Source organism: Bidens hawaiensis, unplaced genomic scaffold (genome assembly GCF_021521415.1).
Source record: "Bidens hawaiensis isolate Kalapana, Puna unplaced genomic scaffold, B.hawaiensis_p1.1 tig00020557_1, whole genome shotgun sequence".
NCBI lineage: Eukaryota > Viridiplantae > Streptophyta > Magnoliopsida > Asterales > Asteraceae > Bidens > Bidens hawaiensis.
The window spans coordinates 10,725-30,261 of record NW_027493148.1 but is presented as its reverse complement, the minus strand read 5'-3'; the positions used below and the strand labels follow the sequence as shown (position 1 = coordinate 30,261).

At 33.6% G+C, this 19,537-nt stretch overlaps 2 protein-coding genes and 1 pseudogene across 2 annotated transcripts; 2 read left to right on the top strand and 1 right to left on the bottom strand.

The window, feature by feature from the left end:
* The first annotated feature begins 367 nt into the window (after positions 1-367).
* Positions 368-7,298, top strand: LOC143561127 (protein IQ-DOMAIN 22-like). The gene is made up of 4 exons (XM_077049262.1): positions 368-828; positions 6,140-6,343; positions 6,545-6,613; positions 6,717-7,298. The coding sequence occupies exons 1-4, from the start codon at positions 451-453 to the stop codon at positions 7,296-7,298; spliced, it is 1,233 nt and encodes a 410-aa protein (XP_076905377.1). The 5' UTR covers positions 368-450.
* A 5-nt stretch (positions 7,299-7,303) lies between these two features.
* LOC143561139 (protein MIZU-KUSSEI 1-like) lies at positions 7,304-9,121 on the top strand (annotated as a pseudogene).
* A 4,439-nt stretch (positions 9,122-13,560) lies between these two features.
* On the bottom strand, positions 13,561-16,139 carry LOC143561138 (25.3 kDa vesicle transport protein SEC22-1-like). The gene is made up of 5 exons (XM_077049269.1): positions 16,017-16,139; positions 15,627-15,835; positions 15,165-15,325; positions 14,930-15,076; positions 13,561-13,598 (listed from the first exon to the last, which is right to left on the bottom strand). Exons 2-5 carry the CDS (start codon positions 15,812-15,814, stop codon positions 13,561-13,563), a joined length of 534 nt encoding a protein of 177 aa, XP_076905384.1. The 5' UTR covers positions 15,815-15,835; positions 16,017-16,139.
* Positions 16,140-19,537: the final 3,398 nt, after the last annotated feature.

The following is a 19,537-nucleotide window of genomic DNA, read 5'->3' as shown; positions in this document are numbered from 1 at the left end:
ACTTTAGCTATGGTTTAAAAAAACACATATACCCAAAATAACCACTCTAAAACCATCGTCCATGGAATATTTAATAGATCCGACGAAATATTTAGCGGATCCAACGAAAATTATCATCCCCTACCTCTCAAATTATGTCGGATCTTTAACAAATCCGTCGTATCCGTTAATGCGTTAACACATAGCGAGATTTTATAGGTCAACGAGTTCTTTAACAAATTTCGTCGAATCCATTAAAAATTCACTTAGACTCTATGGAAAAAAATGAATATTCTAGGTATTTTTTTAAAACTATGGCTAAAATCGGGAAAAGTCTGACTATTTTAAGAATTATCTCAAAATAAAATGATATTTAGTCCCTCACAAATTCTATTCATTCATTTACAAAACACACAAAAACCTCTACCCACACTTCCAACTTTCTTCTCTTCACACTTCTTTTCTAACAAAATGTACAAAGCTTCCAAATTCTTCAAATCACTACTAGGCTTCAAAACCACCGAGTCAAACCCACCACCATCTCGTCCACAACCTACCAAGAAACTAAAACGACGGTGGAGCTTTATAAAATCACGGCCACCACGACATCGTAACGCGTCAAGATCAACGGACATAAGTTCATTACACCATCTTTATAATTCCAACGAGGATGAAGAGTCGAACAAGCGCGCAATTGCGCTTGCTGCTGCCCATGCTGCAGTGGTTGATGCAGCAGTGGCAACGGCTCAGGCGGCCGCAGAGGTTGTTCGGATGACAAGTATGGTTAATTATGGTGTTAAGGAACAAGTGGTTGCGATCAAGATTCAGTCGTGTTTTAGAGCTTATCTGGTACGTGTGTAAGTTACTTCATGACATTTTTTGTGTTATGAAACTAGACATTAAGTTCTATATATTTACAAGCTTTATTCTTATTTGTTATTTATCATTATTTTATTTTTTTGGTTTCCATAATAAGTATTGAAGTTTTTGAGTAAAGTGCCATTTTCGTTCTTGTGGTTTGGCCAGTAATGCGAATTTAGTCCAAAAAGTTTATTTTTTGCATATGGACCCTCCACGTTTCCCAGTTCTTGCCAATTACATCCAAATCGCTAACCATGTTAAATTTTATCGTTAAGTCAGGGGTAGACATGTATTTTCACTCTTTCTTTATTACAATACTTATCTAAGTGAACTGCGGTTTTCGTCCTTCTAGTTTGTCCAAATCTGCAGTTTTAGTCCAATAGTTTCAAATTTGAAATTTTCTTCCCTACGGTTTTATTTCACTTGCAATTAAACCCGAATTTATTAGCCTCGTTAAGTCTGGTCGTTAACCAATTTGCGTGCCCCTCATGCGACGATCAGTTTTGTTGTTTTTCTCCCCAAATAAACCTTAGTCTTAATTCGCAACCCCCCCCCCCCCCTCACGTGAGGGGCTGGGGTGTGTTTGGGGAAAAAGGAAAAAAAAATAAGGAACAAAACTGCCCTTCACGTGAAGGGCACACTGATAAGTTTAACGACCAGACTTAACGAGATTAGGGAATTAATGTTTAATTGCAAGTGAAATGAAATCATAGGGAATAAAATTTTTTTTTGAAATTACTGAACTAAAACTGCAGATTTGGACAAACCTTAGGGACGAAAACCGTAGTTCACCAGATAAGTATTATAGTATAGAAATAGTGAAAAGACATGTCTACCCCTGAATTAACGATAAAATTTAACGGGGTTAGTGATTTGGATGTAATTGGCAAGAACTGGGAAACGTGGAGGGTACATATGCAAAAAATAAATTTTTTGGACTAAATTCGCATTATTGCACTTTACTCGAAGTTGTCACACCCCACTTTTAGTGCCTAAGAGTGTGACCACAAGTTGGTACCTCTTTTGTAAAAACATCAGAGTTGCGGGTTTTAATTTCAGCGGAAGTTTTTAATAAAATATTATTACTTTGAAAACTTATTAAACTTTCGGGTTTAAATACCCGTTTTGATAATTCAAATACATTTCTTTATAAAACATAACTCTTTTATAATATTTTCAAATAAAATATCTGAGCCATCAGATAGCATCTAATGACTATAACTCCAATCTTCTATTTCTCTTTGCTTGTATTTTCTAACCCCTTCTTTGTTATCCTGTAACATGGGGGAAAAATACGTCAGCACGAAGCTGGTGAATAACGCTGACTCTAAAATCTCTTTTTCAATACCTTTGTGAAACCAACAATAATACCTTTGTGACAACTCATTAGGCACCCAACTCAATTGGGATAAAATTACCCTAAGTACCATGTACAATTAATTATATACACAATATCATTTCTCTGAACAATCCTGTAGACCTTCAGAAGCATGTTAGATGATATGCATGGCCTCGGGGAAATGCCGAGTCACCATGTAGGTTTGGATCCAGACACATGTATACTCTTAATCAGAGTGTCCGTTTCTTATTATTGTACACAAAGTTTAAACATTCAGACTCATTATAAAAGGTTTGGGGCGTATTCACCTGTTCTGTTTATAATCAGTTTCTTTTATTGATTCCTGTTTTCTGATTCCTTCTTCTTATTTTGTTACCTCGGACCTATAGTACGAGAATAACCTTTGTATAAATAACTAGATCAACGATCTAGCTTTAGACCTTTAGTCTATTCCGTATAGCTTTTAACCTTGATAAAAGCATTTGTTTATTCAAAACATTTGGACCTTTAGTCCATTCGTTTGTTTATCATTTACACACGATGTTTCTTCTTCAAGAAGAAACATTACTTTATATTTCTTAACAATAAAGAAATACTATTTAATTATACCTTTGAATAAACTTGCTTACGTTTCTTAATCAAGAAGAAACTATATATATTAACTATAACCTTTGCTTAAGAAAAGTTATTTTATTCTTTAATCGTAATCAAGGTTCGGCTATAACTCTGACTATGGTCTAAGCCATAATAATAATATAATAACTTAGGCAGAACCCCTTACCTCGCACGGGTATTCAGAGTTAGATATCCTAAGTTTATACGAGCAGCACTTCTACTCTATGCACGTTTATCGAGGCGTTTCTTGATCAACCCTTCTTGGAACGCAAATCGAGGCAATGTTCGGTCGCCGGGTCGTGCACGTACTTCGAGACAAAATGTCGGGTTTCTTGAGTGGCACGCACATCGAGGAAACACCGAGTATTTGGTACGGATTACGAGGTTATGATTGTCGGGTTGGTGGTACGCAAAACGGTGTTCAGCACGCAAACCGAGGTAGAGAGAGAAAGTAACTTAGAGAAAGAGTATGGGAGGTGTGCATGCAAATGAGCCGACCCCCTCTATTTATAGCCATTTTTGTTTTTTCAACTCCGTCGCGTACCGCGACGGGTACCAATCTGACGCGTGTCGCCACGTGGCATGACACATTCTGCCACGTGTCCTGGTGTGTTGCCATGTGTCGCCGGAGTGCGACACGTGTTGGTGACTCATCACGGCCCATCGCGTACCACGATGGCCGTCCTCTTGGACTCATCGCGTACCGCGATGGGTCCCTTAATATTATTTTTCACTTTTGGTCCTTTATCTTTTGTAGCTTGTCACTTCTGGTCTAATTCTCGTTGTCCAAAAATACTAAGGCAGCTCTTAAAGCGGCGATGCGAGCGTGCGAAGTGCGCCACATTGCGCCCAACGCCCTTCGTCCTCGCCCGAGCGCATGCGCGTCGGGTGCTACGCACCCTCCGCTAGGACCACTTGGTGCATGATATTCATAAAAGAATATAAGTATGGAAATTCTATCTCTTATAAAGAGCTTCAATTTCTTTACCACTTTCCATGTGGGATGGATTCCATTTCCCTTATTTATACTCAAGTGGAATGCTTCCACTTTCTTGCATCCTTCCATGTGGGATGGAGTTTCCCTTTCATGTAAGTAAACTTATTTTTAGGAAACATTTTTATTTCCTTATTTTTCTTATATTTCCTTATTTAATATTTTTCCATAACTTGTCTTGAGATTATTTTTGATCCCTCAACTTTTCTAAGTTGTCAAATTTGGATCAAAATTTTGAGGATGTTACAGAAGTGTTTTAATCAATATTATATGAGTTATAAGTTTGACTGTTTACATTAAAATACAAGACAAACGTTGAATAAATTACGCCGCTAATTATTTTTGAATATAAAACTAAATTGTTTAAAAATTATAAGGAAGAAGAGAATACTAAGTAATAAAATGTGAGAAGAAAATTTTAAGTTATTTATGACATTTAAATTTAATAGTTATTATATATAATATAAAAAATAATTGTTTTCATATGTTTTTTATAGTTTTATGTTGTTTGCCGGATCCTATCTTACACATGACATATAGTGTAGATTTCAGGAAAATAAAAAATGTCAACTAACTGGTTTGTTATCCTTTTGAATTTCAGAAAAAAAAGGAAGAAATAAATCCATAATAAATTTGACTCTCTCTTTTAACTTTCATTTTTTTTTCAACTACAAAAAAATTATTCTGTTTTGCATATTTTCGTGTTGTATATGTTCTGCTTTGATATATCTTGTTCTCTCTTAATATATATTATACTAGTTTTTATTCCACGTATTATGGGGGTTGTTTTATATTGTTTGTTTAAATATTTATTTATTTTTTGAATTTATATTCATGAATTTGGGTCAAATGCATAAGAAACCTTAATTTAAAAATCAAGCAAATCTGGTGACTCCAAAAAAAAAGAGAGCGACATCGCGACACCTATGATTTTTGGATCTTCGTTTATATATATTATAGATAGATAGATTATTATAGATTCAAAGTAAAATACACTTTTAGTAAAACAAAACTTATCTTAATAAGAATAACGAAATATTTGAATTCATTTGCATATTTAGCTAATTTTCGTGCATATGTGTCTGCTCTTTTTAAACAGATACAAAGCATGAAGCAATAGCTAGAACATATGATACTTATAATTTATTCACATGTTTCCCTTTGAAGTATAAACAAATAATTTTTAATAAATTATCATGCTATAATTTGTCATCAAACATGACCATTTACCTAAAAAAATCTAATTATTAAAAGTTAAATGAACATAGACATATGATGCATCAAATTATTGAGACATAATAACATGTCACATGAGCAAGTTTAATGCTTATTGTTTTATTAAGGTGGCAGGTAAGTTGTCATAGTCTTGATACTAAAATGGGTGCCCTCTTAATTACCTTATCTTTGTATGGTCATTTTCATTATCTGGTTTAAAACCTCATACCGCAATTGAATACACCTATAGTTATATCAATGATGTGACGTTACTGTAACTATTTTAACAGCTTGATAGCAACCTTTAAGCTTAATATGATAGCCGTTAAAAACGTAGTAAACACGTTAATAGTTTAACATGATGTTTGTAAGCCATGTGCGACATTCATACATAAGCCTTGTGCAACAGTCAAGTTATTATTATTATTTTTTTAATTTTTTTTAAGTAACTTTGAAAAAAATGTTACTTGTAACACTATATTTGTTATAGAAACGAAAATTACAATAATTATTAGTTAAAGGTAACACCCATGCATTGATGGACTAAATTGTTCGTACAAAGACTCGGTACATGGTATGTTATATAGTATCCGTTACTCGTGTGTAATATACATAATACATACATACATACAGATCAATAACCGTGTATTTTCAAATAGTGACACGAGAAAAAATATTTTTAAGTCTAAAAATGACCGAGACTGATGATTAGGTTATAAAGGTTATTATTCGATCACAAAGTTTGCACATACCTTTGATTATTATAGCGTTTTCCACTAGAGGTGTAAACGAGCCGAATTGAGTTGAGTTCTAGGCATGAGGTCAGCTCTTTTAGACTTACAAGAGTTCAAGTTCAACCCGTTTTGAGCCTTTTTTTTCTACAGCTTGACCTCGGCTTGTGAATTGCTTTTAAGTCTCGGCTTGTGAATTGTTTTTTAAAGCTTTGCTCGTTTATTATACTAATTAATTTATATATGGTCATAATTATTTTGAGAAAAGCCTTAAACGAGCCTTAGCGGCTCGAGCTCGTGTAGTGAGTTAAACGAGCCAAAGCATGGCTCGAGCTCAATTATGCAGTGTGAAATTAGTACATATAACTTGAAATTGTAAATGACGGTAATCGGTTGATTTTGTAGGCACGGAGAGCACGGAGGGCTTTGAAAGCATTGGTGAGGCTGCAGGCAGTGGTGAGAGGTCACATTCTAAGGAAACAAACCGCGGATATGATGAGGCGGTTGCAGGCCTTGATACGAGCACAGGCTCGTGCACGTGCACTTAGGTCCCAAATCACTGATTCAACCACCAAGTCGGCCACCTCTCAATGTCATTTACACCATCATGTATGCCTTTTCTTTACCTTTATTTCCCTCCATAATTTTTAAATTCTAATTCGAATTCGTATAAAAGACAGTCAAATACTCATCTCCTTTACATGTAAACAAATAAGCTCGCTTGAGACCGACTAATTAAATAATGTGGTAACTAGTAAGTAATATAATTACACCATAAGTCTTACTCTTTAACGTATCTTTGGCTTGTAGGGGCCTCCAACTCCTGAAAAGTTAGAACATTTTCCACATGCTAAACACGATCAACGTTCGATATCAAAGGTACATTATAAGCGTTCTGTCTTATTTGAGAGTGTTAATATGTAATATGTTATATGTTACACCCAATATTATAAATGTAACAACGATTTTTAATCAAATGTAGAGGAACAACTCAAAATCTTATGTTCGTGGTCAAGAACGAACGTTACATGACATCTCAACCGACCACGAACATGACAAATTTGTCGAAGTCGATACTGTGGAACCGCATATAATGTTTAACAGGCGAAGGTTCTTTCAACCGGACCAAATAAGTTTCGGGTATAGTCAAAGTTTGACCACTTCAAGAGGGTCAACGTTTCATCCAACAACCTCAAGCCCATGTGCATCTTGTGAAGTCACTTCTTTTGATGACTCGGTGAAAGGAGTTTCTACTCCTATGAAAAGCGAAGGTTCGAGAAGCTGCTTTAGCTACTCGGACCACCCAAACTACATGGCTAACACCGAGTCGTCACGGGCTAAGGCTAGGTCTCTAAGTGCTCCAAGACTAAGGACTCAACTCGAGGCTTCTAGTGTAACAAAGAAGGATTCGGGTTACAAATATGGGTCGTGTATGCAACAGGGTCCAACGATGCGAGAGAGTTTTGCTATGAAGGCTTATCCGGGGTCGGGTCGACTCGATCGGCTAGGGATGCCGGTCTATGATACGGTGGAAAGTGAGTATTATGATAGTTATTGGAATTGATATATATGTTATTAAGATATAACACTCTACAAAGTGCTATTATAAGGTATATCATTTCTTGGCCTTTAAATTTGATTCCATCCAATACCACCACTTCTTTAATATTAATATAAAATTAAACCCGCTAAATTAGACATGAAATAGAAATGAGCTCAACTTAAAAATTAAACCGGTCTATGATACGGTGTAACTTTTTTTTACCTGAATTTCATATTTTCATTATCCGAAGGCTTGATTTTGAAGTTACATATTCCCGGTTTTTAGCAATGCTAAATTGTTTCTTTTTCATTGTAGCAACGCACAAATCTTTGAATTGAGTAATTTATGCATTTACTCATGTAAGAATATACATTCTAAGCAATTAGTTTTAAACACCATGTTATAGGAACTGATCGAATTAAAATTTGAACAAATTATTTAGATTATGATTGAAATGTAGTAACCATAAATCAAACGATGCCATTGTTATAATTTAACTATTATTACCACAATATCTATAAACTAGAATTTTACAGAGATTTTAAGAAGGATAAAGATAGAAACTTATTCAAGTTCTGTTGTTGAAGGGATATTGATATTTCATTTTCATCGTAGTAGTATTTATACTACACAAAAAGTAAATCTACATGGGACAAACTTAACTATTGAATTTAATTTAAAGTGTTCATTGTGACCAAATGTTTGAGAAATATGTCATTCATCAATGATTTACAGCAGTCATAAAATAATTCACAACAATCAAAAATTTTTTATGCTAATTTTGACACCAATAGAACATGTGGGAATAAAAACTACCAAAAAAAAAAGGTAGCAACAATTTTAACCTCCCATCCCAAGATATAAAAACAAACCACAAACAAACCTTAAAAGTTTAATAATTTAACCATGATTTTAGCACCATACTCCAAAACAAAAACAAACACCTAATTTATCTCCCATTGTTGAATCCAACAAAGATTCCGGTAATGAGGAGTTAAATCTTAGAAGAGTCCATAAAAAAAGATTCCTAGCGTCACCACCATGCCACCGGCGTCATCACCATCCAAGCCACGTCATCCACCGCCGCCGCCACCACCGCCACTACGTCGGCCGCCAACCAATAGCCTCCTACGATCCTCCTACAAGAGAGGCAAGCAAACTAAAGTCTTTCGAGTTGTTCGGTCCGTATTCAGGTCGTTCCCCGTCGTTAAACACGCGTCAAACAAGATCCTAGACGGAAACCGAAATTGTGTCACGGGGACATTATATGGATATAGCGAAGGTCGTGTAACCCTCGCGATACAAGAAAACCCGAAAACGTTGCCAATCGTGATTCTCGAGTTGGAACTCACGACCGATGTTTTACAATATGAAATGAGTTTAGGGATGGTTAGGATCGCGTTAGAGTGCGAAAAACATTTAGATAAAGACAAGGTTAAACTTTTGGAAGAACCGTCATGGACAATGTTTTTTAATGGTAAAAAGGGCGGGCTAGGGGTGAAACGGGTGAGGCAACCGAGGAGGATTTGCATGTTATAGAGTTACTTCGACCCATACTGATGGGGGCCGGAGTGCTGCCTGAAAAATTTGAGGCGGAAGGCACGGATGGTGAGTTGGCATACATGCGGGCCCACTTTGACCGTGTTGTGGGGTCAAAGGATTCGGAGACGCTTTACATGTTGAGCCCTGATGGGAACAATGGTCCGGAATTGAGCATTTTCTTTGTAAGGATATGATCATAACTTATTTTTATAAGGGCGGATTTGATTAGGGTTTGTAAGAATGTTAAATCATGTTTTGTTGGAGATTATAATGTGTTTTATGATGGTGAAAATTGGTGTCAAATATTTGCATAGAATTGGGATCATATATTTACAAAATATAATTACATACATTACTTTATAACAAAAGAAGCCTAACAATCAACCCATGTGTGTCACATGTTCTATGAATTCATCATAAGATACAAATAAAAAAGCTTTCTAAAAGTGGGCGTTAGTGTGTTGCAAAGATAGAAATTGGCATATAGTTTATTAAATCTCTTTCTTTATTTAGGCTTAGACTAACAAAAATAAACGAAAACTTCTATAGTTGACAACTTGACAGTTGACACACTTAAATGTGTTATTTTAACTTATTTGTGTAGGCTAAGTTTATTATATAGATTTATTTGATATAAATTGTTTTATAAATATATTCGTTGTAATCTATTTATTCTAACAAATGCTTATAATTTTAAAAGTAGTGAATATATTTAAGCCCAGTTTAAGAAATACTTCTGGGCCAATTATACGGGTCCAAGTGGTTGGGGTGAATGACCCAAAGTTCATATGTGACAAAAAAAAAGTAGGGGTTTATAAGTTGGGACATGAAGTTTTCTTATCTATAATGAATTTTCTTTTAAAAATAAAATGAGGATGATCAGATAAGTTAGTGACCTATCAGTGATTAAAGTCATCTTTCAAAAGAAAAATAGAAATACCGTTCGGCTGCCTTTCACTCCTTTGAGCCTTTAAAGTTATATCATATAATCCTCTTCAATGGGCTTTAGTATTTTGTATCATGTTTGGGTCGACCTTGCATGGAACGTACTGAGTTCTTCATCTTATATAGTTTCCCACTTTTCATTCATCAATTTTCGGTATACTTTTTAGTAACATACAACTTATAAACTGTCAGGGTACAATAATACTGTATATTATTATAAGTATTTATGGTCTAGCAAAATGTGTGAACTATGTAAATCACATATACTTAACTACTAACTATGACTAAATTGCTGATGGTTTTACTGTATCAAGGTGTCCGTCTCGAGTGGTGAGGGTAGTCCTTTCGTGAACAAATATGTAGAATTAAAGGTAAATTTAGAGGGTATGTGACCACGGGTAAACAATCCACGTTAAACACATGTCTTGTTGGATGCCAATCTCTAAAAGTGATTCTTTTTTATTTTTTTTTCTTTTTAAGTATATTATTATTTAAATAGTAAATCATTACTAAAATTTCTTAAGTAATGACGTATATGAAAGATGGTGAGTTATAGGTATTCTCTTATTTATCTCTTTCGATCCACTTCACGATACAGACTAAGCGGCTTTTATTTTTATGATTTCATTAAAAAGATGTATGTATTTGTTCGAGATAAAATGTGTTTAAATCAATTAAAAAACATCTTTTAATGCTTCATGGAGCCTTATAAATAATTTTAATCATCTAAATATGAAATGTTTATATCAAAACAGAGAGCAAATGTGCAACAAGCTGCGCTGCAAGCCCTTTTTGAATAGCAAAACTCAATTTTTAAACATTACATCGATAGATATTTGAGTGATAACATTACTATGCATTGCTAGTAGCCTCACAACTTTAGGTGCAAGGTAACCAAAAGCGTTAATGTGAACGGTATAAATACATGTTGGTTGTTGTAACAACTCGGATTTTCGAATTTATATTTTTTATTAAAAACCCGACTTGGTTCGATTTTCGGGTTATTTTATTAAATAAAAATATTGCGGAGATTAATTATTAATATATTATTGTTTAAATGATTTATATAAAATATATTTATTATACCTTTCTTGTTTTGGCGCTTTTAACCCAAAATATAAGGTTTAATCCTTTTTTGTGCCATCCTCAAAACCTCAGGGACTGAAATGGTAACTTTGTTATAACCCATATTATCAAATGGATAACCATAACCCAAACCCGGACCCGCATACAATTTCTTCCACCCGGTTGTCAAATTGATTAACTTGGACCACAAAATTCGCATTATTATTGTTAATTGATCATGTAAATATATTGTTTATGTTATTTTCGGCCTAATCGACACTCTAATCATGTTAATTCAATCGTTAAAGATCCGTTCTTCCCTAAATACGTAGCTTACAACCACTTAATCTTGTTGGACACGAAAACAAACGATATAATTCAATTAATTATACAGATTCGATCCCCTAACCCTAACCAACATTAATCCTATAAATAATTATATTAGTTTCATCATTTACTTGTTCATTCGTTAACGCTCTTGGCCGGAAACTGTGTGAATCAATACACCCATCTCCGGTCTTCGTCTGAGGTAATTAATTAGTGATTTGTGATCGTCGTGATGTCCCTTTGAAAGCCCTAACACCTATTATATCAACATCAATCGGATTAACCGATTGATGTTGTTAGGGTTTGTTCCTGACTCTGTTTAGGCCGCTGTGTTTATATTTGATTGTTTCTAAGTTATAACGCATGTGTTGGTTAGCCTAGCTGGTTATTACGTTGGTTACAGAGTGGCAGGTCGCGGGTTTGAGTCCATGGCACCCCATTTATGTTATTTTTGGTATTCTTTATTTTTTTAAACCATTTTATTAAATAATAACTATAATAATAACTGAATAAATTATCTTCTTATAAAACCGACTATGATTTTATGTTTTTCCCGCATTAAAAATTCGTTCATATATATGTATATGTATATATAGATATACATATATGTATAGATATGTACAAATAATACCACGTAATTAATATCTTGGATTTATAGATTTAATATATATTAAAAATGTGACTTTCAATACACAAATATAGATTTTATATATTTAATGAATTAATTAATTATAAAAGATGTATTTACTTTTACACAAATATTTTTATATAATAAAATATAATATTAAGTATGATTAAAAAGGATTTATAAACTAATAATATACTTTAATCTAATTATATTTAACTATCAAACTCTTAAATTCGATTTATTCTTGTACTTAGTATCTCCGCATTCAATTTCCCTTCTTAGGCTATATCGTCAATGCATGATCCGCGGTCGTCATTCTTATTGTTGTCTATTCACTTTTGCTCGTCTGTTAAGGTGAGTACCACATTCCCCCTTTTTTATACTCATTTTATACTATTTTGGGGACGTATGCGTTTATAATTATTTCTCTACTACTTAATACACAAACTGCAACTATTGTCATTTGTGTTTAACAATTTGTACCTTATTTGTTATGTGCCTACATGCTTTATGTAAACCGTATTCGGAGAGGTCTAGCATAATCTCATAATATTATGATCTTAAGACAGTTGTAATAGCCATCGTCCAGTTTATCTGACATCGTGTTTATCGACAGCTCATTTATTTACTCATTGGTTGAATTGCTTAGCTCATTTGACTTTGTTGCGTATTTATTTATCTATTATATATATACACCAAAACTAGTGTGCTACTCACTTAACCTTGTGTTGACAAACCTATTGTATTTTCAACGCATGTGCAGGTAATCGTGTGACGTGATGTTAAGTCAAGATTTGGAAGAGAACTTAGGATTCAAGATAGAGAAATAAACAAGACTTTTATATTTTGATATATGTTTGTTTGGTGGATTATTTGATTTTGAATATTTGATTTTAATTGAATAAACTTAATAGATATTAAAATGCCTAATATTGCATGATAGTACCTTGAGAGCTGTGAGCAATCGGCTCACGCCTCGGCTTTTTCGCCGTAGGTTGGGGTGTGACAGTTGTCAAGACAAGCCTTATCATGTTTAATCACATTGCATGAAGTAGCTTTTAAAGCAGCCTACCAAGTCGTGAAACTGCTACTCCCTAAACCCACCAAAGGGAAAACCCCTATTACATACACACACATGTTTCCCCCTGCTTCATCCAAAGGCCAAAATGTCAGCCGAGGGAATAATTAAACGTCCTTAAAATTGGTAAGTTATAAAAATATGCTGACTCATTTAGATACTACATGTTAATTCGTCAAACCTCTTTATGGTTAAGTAGAAGTGTAGAACAAGCAAAGATTGGATCTAACCCTAATGACTAATGAGTATAAGCCCATATTGACCTCATGTACTCAATTTCTTAAAGAGAAGGTCAAAAGTCTTCCAACATACTTTCATCTAAAAGTGTGGCAACTTTTCATTGGATCTAGAAATGTTAATTGTTAATTGTTAATTGTTAATTGTTAATTGTTAATTGTAAACTCGTTTTTCTAATTGATTAATTAAGCTTATATATCATGTTAATTAATTCACCATGAACACATGAACTTGATAGCCTCAGGAAATAATGGATATTATACACAAAATAAAATTACTAAAATTGATTGCTAGAATATTTAGCATGTGAAAGCATGATCTGCTGCTAATTTTATATACAAGGTCGACCATAAGGAAATAAAAAACGATATTTTTCTATAAAGCGTTTGAAACCATCCCTAATACAAGAGAGAGTCTTCTAAAATAAGAAACATTTTTAAAGAGGAAACTCACCACTAAACTCACCATTGTGAGAGCTGAAACCATAAGAATCTCAAACCTGAACCATCATCACCCAATGTCATTATGACTAAGTTATCTAATACAAAATCTTAACCGGGTATAATCGAGTTGATGCCATCAATAACAACAATTGTTTGGATTGCCGTGAGACTTTTCAACAAAATCAACTAGTCAAACAATATTGAGAATTTAATATGTGGAATTTGTAATGTATTTTATGAATTACTTGACACGATACAACGACATGACACTCTTCATTTTTCCACCAAAGACTTTGACCATACTTTTATAGACAATAGTTAGGCAACAAATTTGGCTTCTATGAAATCTAGATTTTAATAAATAAAATTACATCTCGAATTAACAAAATCCTATAGTTCAATTTTTTAAATGGCCTTTTTGTTATCTTGAGTATGTTCATTTTAACTATTGATTATTGACACATATGTAGTTATGCACTCTCCAATAATTCTCTTAAATCTATACATTTATCAGTATGAGACTTAGGGGGTGTTTGGTACAGAGAATAGAATTGTAGAGAAATGGAATTGCAGAGAAAGGGAATTGGTCTGGAGAATGAGAATTGACTGTTCTGTTTGGTAGTACAGAGATTTCAGTAGAGAAATATAGCTGAGAATCATTTCTCTTGTTTGGTACATAGAAAATAAACAGAGAATTATATCAACTTTGTCATTAGCACAAGTATTTTTTTCATAACAAATACTTATAAAAAAATAAAAAACATATAAAAAGATGCATAAATTCCAACCAAAATATGCATTGATCAAACCAATTCACATACAAAACATAGTTTTTAAGCAAAAAACATCAACCATAGTTAAAACCAATTCACATACAAAACATACTTCAACCATACACAACTATCCCATTGAACCATCGGTATACAACTCGACCATCTCAATTTTCTCTTCTATTGTCAACGCAAGAAAAGAACGTCCTAGATCCACATCTTTACCAATCAAATGAGCTGCTTTGAACCGTTTTTTCGTAGTGATACATAAGTTAACAATTCAACAATCTCAACATCTTTACCAATCAAATAAGCGGCTTGACATTTGACTGACCTCTGCATAAGTTAACAATTCAACAATCTCAATTAATTAACCACTTCCTCAAAATTATTTTATAAACAAGGTATCACATTATAAAAGCACAACATTTTGACCAATTTTATAATGGCATTTTATGATAAAATACTATAACATATAAGATAATCAGAAACTAAACATCACACTTAATTTCACTATGCTATACTACTTCCAAACCCAAAAACATGCAATATCTGACTATACACATATTAGTTTAACGATTATTTTACTACTAATTAAAATAAAGAAACGAACTTACGGCCCAATTTTTCACCAACGCCAAGAACTTCTTGTACGTTACGAGTCATAATTTGGTGAACCTCATAAAGTTCATCATTCAACTTAGAAATGTTCCTCTGAGTTCTTGTGTCCTGGTACAGTTTCTTAGTCCTCTGTATAAATGTATCTATTCAACAAATTAAAAAGAAGCAATTAAGCACAATACCATAATAACAAAAAAAGCAAAATGAAACAAAAAACAAGTAATATCTTACCAAATTTTATGAAAGCATACGGTCTTGCAGCAGTTTCAATTTGATTTCCATAACCACGCTCGAATTCATTCTTAAGATCTTCAAGATATTGGAAAGCAAGTTTCTTCGGATAAGCACGATCACACATTGTTAAATAACAAACACGCCCTTCAATAATATAACTGATTACATAAGTTAAGGAACCTAATGCATTTGATTTAGCATTTTATATGAAAATTAGCGTACGAAAAGGAATGCTAAAAAAACACTAGCACAAACTTGGAAGCCAGACCGTGAGTAGCCAGTCTGTGTTTGTTCGTTTGTGTTTGGGAACCGTTCACAAACAAATCCAATTTCTTAATGAACAAAAAATTCCGTTCGGGTTAGGTGTTCGTGAACCGTTCGCTTATCCTATAATAGCTTAACGAACGAATATGAACACGCAATCATGATATTAAACAAGTTAGGGCAAATGTAGGATACTGGAAAACATAAGGGCCGGTTTCAACGGACATCCTGGATGCATCATTTTGTCCCCTCGAAAGATTCTTAAACAATGCTTTAACTTGCTGTTTGTAGAACTCTGCATCCTGCAAATCGCGACCGTCGTCAAGTCCTTCGGCTAACGGAAGGCCATCAGTGACACGTGCAATCATTGTCAGCTTCACCATCTTTAGTTCGAGAAGCTGTCACTGTAATAATAATAAATCACATAACAATAATATTATAACAGATCGATACAAACAAGATGAACATTATTTTCTATCCTATTTCACAATTCATTCAGGTGAGCATAATCGATCGAGAATTAACTTGATTCAGGTGAACATAATTGCAATTTGATCTGGAAAATAATAAGAAATTGAAGATTACCTCATGCGTATGTGATAGGATCCGACGGATTCGAAACGGATCCAGAAGAAGACAAATTGAATTGCGATTAGGGTTTTGGTGATCGAAAAATTGGGGATGCAGTCCAAATAGAAATAGAAATACAAATAGAAAGATCGAACAGCAGGGAGAATTCTTTCCATTTCTCCGCTTTTTTTAGAGAAACGAAATCAGAGAAATGGAAATGGTTTATTTCCATTTCTCACCTCTTTCTTTCATAAACAAACAAGAGAATTCTTTACAATTCCATTTCTCACCCCTCAATTCCCTCTACCAAACACCCCCTACACTCAACCATATGGTAAAGTATGCATTTCTTACATACATTGATGCTGCTAGTATCTTGATTATGCCATTAATTATACTTTGTTTCGATAAGCTCTTTTAATCATTTGTGACTGGTTGGAGTCGTTAATTACCGTAAGTAGTTGTACGTGTACGCGTGAAAACGTGTCATGGTTGACGTGTTGAATTGTTAAATCCAAATACGACCAATATGTTTATTTATGCCAAAAAAAATCAACTTAACTTGCATACAACAAAAAACGTGTAATTTGAACATGACATGTTTACTCAACTACTTGTCAAATGGGTTGACCATTAGTAATTAAATTCTAACGTGTTAAAACGAGTTAAAGATGCCAACCCAAACGTGTTACATATTACAATCAAAACGTAATTATTTTTGTATCATGTTTTGGAACGTATCGAAATTGTCATCCTTATTTGAATGAAACTGTATGTTTTTTTAAGTATATTATTCTCAGGACAAGTGTCACTCCACAATAACTTAATTAATGTCATCCATTTGTGATAGTATGAAATGAAGAAAAGTAAAATATAGCCCCATTTTAGGCTGGGTTGGTTTCGCCGTGTGTTATGGGTATATGAAATGCAACATGATGAGTAATAATAAATTGAAAAAAAACATGATGAGATGAAACTAAACAATTGGTTTGTTCAGTAATTAATAAATAAATGAAAATTACACACCAAAAGTTCTTTGGCTTAACGGTACGTATTAAGGTCTTGGATAAAACTTTGTTTTATAAAATGTTAAGGGATCAATTCTGCTACATATTTAAAAAACATAAGTAAAGTCGTTAAAAAAAATAAAAAATTACACAGTGACAGGGGTGTGCGCGGTGCGGTTCGGTGTGGTTTTGGGCTAAAACCAAAACAAAACTTCGGTTTTGGGATTTTTGAAACCGTTCGGTTTTGTTTTTTCGGTTCGGTTTTGGTTTTTTCGATTTTTGTTGTTTGAGCTTGAAAACTTTGGGCCGAAAAGAAAGTTGGCCGATAATAATAAATTTAAGTATACATAATTTTGTTAATTGGTAATTAATAGACTTTTATACAATTGGCCAAAAGTATTTAAGTTGCATATTTATTAAATTCTTATAAATTACTTAAAATAAAAATCTAAAAATTCGGTTCGGTTCGGTTTATTCGGTTTTTAATAAATGAAAAACCAAAACCTAACCGTTAATTCGGTTTTAACAAACACATAAAACCAAATCTTCGGTTTTTGTTTGTGTTTGGTTTTTTCGATTTCGGGACGTTTTTTCGGTTTCTTGCACACCAGCTACACGGTGGTGCCTTACACCATGCGAAAACTTTCATGACAACGCCTCATTCCCGTATACCCTGTAATTCACGCCCAGAGTTTCCTACGTGGTAGAAATTTGCATCTCATAACAGATAGCCAAAATACATGGTTCATTTTAGCAATTATAACATGCTTTAATCAACTTTTGTGCTTACTTCTTTAATAAATTAATAGCTTTGGTCCTAGTTTCAGCCTAACTAATTATCACAAGTTAATTTTATTTGTTTTATACTAATATTCATCTCACCCTCGTTTTTCCTCCCGTGTCTTCTCTCTATTCTTCAACATGTTTTAAATTTAATGAGTTTGAACATATTTATAAATTAGATACATGACATATGACAAGCACAACCATGCATTGGCAACTTTTTACCATTACATGACCCTGCCTTTGTAAATGCACGGATGAGCCGACACAATTATGTGAAAGCCTGATCGTGCCTAAGGATTAGCTCGGGTTGTGTGACACGATTCTTGAAAACACAACCGTCATGTCTCCAATATAACAATATTGCACACCCGTGTCGGTAGAAATTGCCAAATCGTGCAAGTTTTGAGGGAGGGTGACGGTGCCTATATGTTAGCATGGTCGTGCTCGGTCCAAAAGGTACCTATAAATAGAGGGGAACATGCTGCATTATTTATCAACCTCCCCACCATTTCACACACCGCATAGATTTTACATAAGAGGGTTCGAGAGCGTTTCATATGTCTGCAAGGGTTTTCAAGAAGTGACAATCTACTTCCTACTTGGTTTTAGTTTAACAAAAAATGATTAAAGCTAGTGTTAGTGTCATTACTTTGGCCCATCAAGGCTATTACTTCGTATCACTTTGGTACAATGAATTTTGATGTATTACATTCTGATTAATATTATGGTTGTTTTTTTTATGTGTTTGCAATTAAAGCCATAGTTATTCTTATTGAATACGAGTGTGTAACTTTTATTAACTGATGTTTTTAACTAGACTTATCCGATACTCAGACATAACAAAGAGGTATAACATTTCATGAGTTGTATAGTCTTTATACAAACCGAGCGTCACTTTTGACAAAAAATGGTGGAGTCAAAAAACTTAATGTTGTTTAAGGTTTTTTATTTTTTTTAAGTTAACCTATTTCTAGATCAATTGTAAGTTTGAAATGTTATTCCTTTTTATTCCTGATTGATACATATTGGTATATTTTCCAAACCTAACTGTAAGTTTAAAATGTCATTCCTTTCGGGGCCTTACAATATATTCGGTGTTACTCTAACTATGCTAAAAGATGGCATTAACCCCAAGTTGTCGGTCGGGCCATCCAATCTCAACGACAAGCTGTGGGATCTCATTGCCCTAACCGCGGGATATTTCCACTAAAGAAACGACAACCGTATCAATATTTTTGTTAAATACGTCAAAAGGATTCAGAGGCAAAGTGACTTCCCACTTGGATTTATTGTCTCTCGTTTTTAGTTTATTTTCTTTTTAAATATGTATTTTCTTTTACTTTTCAAAATCCTTTCAACCCTTCCAGTTAACAAAACAGTAACAAGAAGAATTTAGTACTGGAAGTTAATATGTTCTTTGATCGATACTTGGTTATTACTATACCACGTCAAGAATAGGTGCACTTACCTATTGTATGTATAGTAAACGTAAAAATCACTCTATTTATAGAGTCAAATTTTAAAACAAAAACGGATGAAAAAAAGATATGTACTAATTAACTCGCACGTATCAATACAATTTAATTACTTGAAATAAACATATATATATATATATGATATATCAATCAAAACGCAAATGAATCATCATATCCTAAAAGCATGTCTCAGCTTAATTTAGTATTTTGAAATACATCTAAAGAAGTCAAGTAAAATGTTAAATATCAACATTAATTAGCTTTTATT